The sequence below is a fragment of the Garra rufa genome, chromosome 16, assembly GCF_049309525.1.
Source record: "Garra rufa chromosome 16, GarRuf1.0, whole genome shotgun sequence".
Taxonomy (NCBI): domain Eukaryota; kingdom Metazoa; phylum Chordata; class Actinopteri; order Cypriniformes; family Cyprinidae; genus Garra; species Garra rufa.
The window spans coordinates 21,380,305-21,383,586 of NC_133376.1; the positions used below are offsets into that span (position 1 = coordinate 21,380,305).

Consider the following 3,282-nt stretch of genomic DNA (forward strand, 5'->3'; position numbering starts at 1 on the left):
TCTCTTTTTTTCATGTTACGGTGTTGAGTCATTGAGTTTGACGACCACAATATCACAAGATAAATGACTTAAAATAAAGGAATAGATGGGAGCAAATTGCCTGTCTCTGTGGTCCTGTTGTCCAAAAGACTTCAGTAATGTCACTTCCTGATGTATATGGAATTCTGGATCACACCATTGTATTTATGGGGGTGGGATCATTCGTGTAACGGGGTTGAGGGGTTACTCAGGTACAGGAATAATTGTGATTTTAATGAATAATTAACAATTACATTTGAAAAAAATAAACATTACCAGCAAAAGAGCACAAATAGATGTTTAGTTTGATATCAAAATTTATTGACTTTTTAAATAGTTTTATTTGGTATTTTCAAAGTAAACTTTCATCAAGGCCATGAGGGACATGACAAAATAGGTGGTGTCAAATGAAAAAACTGTATTATTTCTCATAAAAAGATAAAAATTTGTTCAGTTTTTTTACACTGTATTAAAGGGTGCATTTCAATATATATGTGAAGCTGTTTAAATATAAAGTTTGGTGACCCAATAGATGAGGGACTCAAATTGTGCCATTTTCATGGAATGACTCAGAAATCTGTCAGATTTAATCGAAAATATCTTAATTTGTTTATTAAAAAAAACAGAAGACTGCTGTCTATTGTAAAATTTTACTTAGAATATTTATTATGCACAAGGTACAGTACAAAATCATAGGTCTCTAACATGGCAGCAAACTTTTTGCCCAAATGTCCTCAGGAAACTGTCATCTGCATTTCGTCCTGTTCATGGTGTCATGGAACCATAGTGCTGAAACACAGCAGCAGATTTAACAAACATACAAGAAACACAAAAACGAGTGAAAAAGATTATACAAGGACCATAAATACAAAGAGACAAAAAGTATGACTTTTAAAGAAACAGAGCTAAGAAAAGAGAAGTACAAAGCTTGATGATGATGATTAAAAAAAAAAAAGCTTTTTAAAAAAGCATCCGCGTGATTAGGTTGCAAAGCGTTACAGAACCAGAAATAATGAGTGTAAGGCCTAAAAGGCATTGAAAACATCAGTGACGTATAACAGGTTCTGTGACTATGAACATTACTTCATTACATGAGGCATTTTTTCAGTCAGGGATTGTACCTGGTGCACGATGTTGTTGCAAACAAAAGGTGCTTTCATAAAAGCGATGGTGAGAGAAACTTTAATATAGAATCATAAGTCATAATGCTGCAAAATTAAACCACAATATGACTACTGGAAACAAAAATGCACTCCAGATTGATATTTGTAATGCAAATAAAAATCTTCTGGGGCAATATATATGTTTAAGGGGTCATAAATGTAAATATGATCGCTTGAGTCTTAATGGTGGATCACAATGCAGCCACAATAAGTTTCATCTGGCAGATTTGAACAGCATGTAATCATGAATATAAAAGATGCTTTGAAATTTCTCCTGATCTCTGAAAGAGTGCAAAACATTCAGAGGCACCTTTTAAAGTTAACCTGCTCATAGACAAACACAAATAGCAGGAAAACACAACCCGCAGATTTGTAACACAAAGTCTTGGGAAGAATTTCTCTGACATTCTGAATGCTTACAGTATTTTGAAATGGTGGTTGAATTTAAGTAACTAGGGGCCTTGTATAATATCCATCTTATCTAAGAAGCACAAACTCATCTTTCCTAAAAGCATTCAAGACTCAAAGGCCACAAAGCATGGACAATAAAAAGTGATACAATCACTCCTCTAGACTTTACAAAAACTTAACCACTAAGTTTCCTTAGTCTCGACATATAGTTTGCTGAGAAGTGACGTAAAAAACACAAATGCAACACAAAGTGCATGATTGAAATCAAACAGGATGATGCTGGGAATGTCATACTTCCTTGTCTTTTTTGACAGTAGCACTTTTTTATTCACAAATCAGCTTAAAAGATGTAACTAAGACTACTATTCATTCTCATGTAGCCACTCTGTGATACTAACAGACAGACCTGAAGAAATCATTTCAAGTACCATGACCCGTGGAGCTTTAAGCCATTTTTGGCCTAATGATGTGGTCACCTGGTGAAGGGACTAAACGTTAGTTATCTGCCACTTTGTTGCGTTCTCTATCAATGAAGCATTATTAAAATCTATAGAGATTTTTTTTTTTAAGTAAGACACAACTGTATGGTTTGTGGTGCCCCATTTCAACTCACTGTGAGGTCGTCCTTCTGTTTAGATCAGAGAATGTAAACAAGTCGAGGAGGAAAATGTAAATAAAAAGCACAAAAGAGCACCAGACACTAATTATATACCAACAAAAGGACTGAAAAAAAATATTACAGTCCCACAGCACCAGGTCCAACCCTCTTCTCCAAGAGGACTTGGGTTGAGAAGGCAAGCTGATTCCGACATCAACTTAAGAGTGTTGCACATGTCCATCATTCTCAACAGCTGCTTTGCATTCAGCCGGGCACCGACCGGAAAAACGACAGTTGACTTTCCCTACAGGTCACCTGCAGTGGCTGTGTGCAAGAGATAGATGTAGGAGAGCTCACTTTTCTCCTTCGACAAACTCATCCCATGATGATTCCTGGTCATCCCCCTCCACTTCCCCTAAGTCCTCAGTGTCTTCGTAGTCAGCATCTACACATTCATCTCCCCAGTCCTCTTCAGACTCGCCTCGGTCCACCTTTTCTTCCTCCTCGTCCTCGAGTCCCATCCCTTCGCAGTCCATTTTCTCATCATCATCATCATCATCATCCACAACCTCGAGGCCTTCATCTTCCCCTTCATCCCCGATCACCCCTTCGAGCACCTCGCCTTCATCGCTCATATCTTCCTCCTTGATGTCCTTTGAAGGAGAAGAGGGTTGTAGAACCACGTTGTCCACCACCTCGTCTGCATACGGGTCTCTTTGGGATTGGAACGCAGGTCTGTTGGGGGCGGGAATGAAGAGCGGAGCAGCAGGCGGTAGGGCAGGCAGGGATATCCTGCCCGATACTGCCATATTAGTCGGAGGGGGTAGGATAGGCGTACCGGGCACATACTCTCGAATTTCTCCCGGTTCTAGTGGATCGGGGCCACATGGGTCGTGGTCGCTGCAGGACAGTTTGCCGTCTAGTTTGGATATGAACAGCATTCCCTCACGGTGCACTTTGCAGTAGGAGTTGGGACACATTTCGCAGTAGGATGCCTGCCTCGCGTCCACACTCATTACACTGATGCCACGGACACTCCCAGCGGCCTGAAAAACACATTAAGGCAGATGTTAAGGCAGATGAGTTATGATT

The 3,282-nt window shown here is 39.6% G+C and overlaps 1 protein-coding gene across 1 annotated transcript in view; it reads right to left on the reverse strand.

Moving 5' to 3' along the window:
- Positions 1–654: 654 nt before the first annotated feature.
- Positions 655–3,282, reverse strand: part of nsd1a (nuclear receptor binding SET domain protein 1a) — a 24,772-nt gene continuing 22,144 nt past the window's right edge. The window contains 2 exon segments of the mRNA XM_073820081.1: positions 655–3,185; positions 3,187–3,236. Of these exon segments, the coding sequence (XP_073676182.1) occupies positions 2,544–3,185; positions 3,187–3,236 (692 nt within the window). The 3' untranslated portion in view covers positions 655–2,543.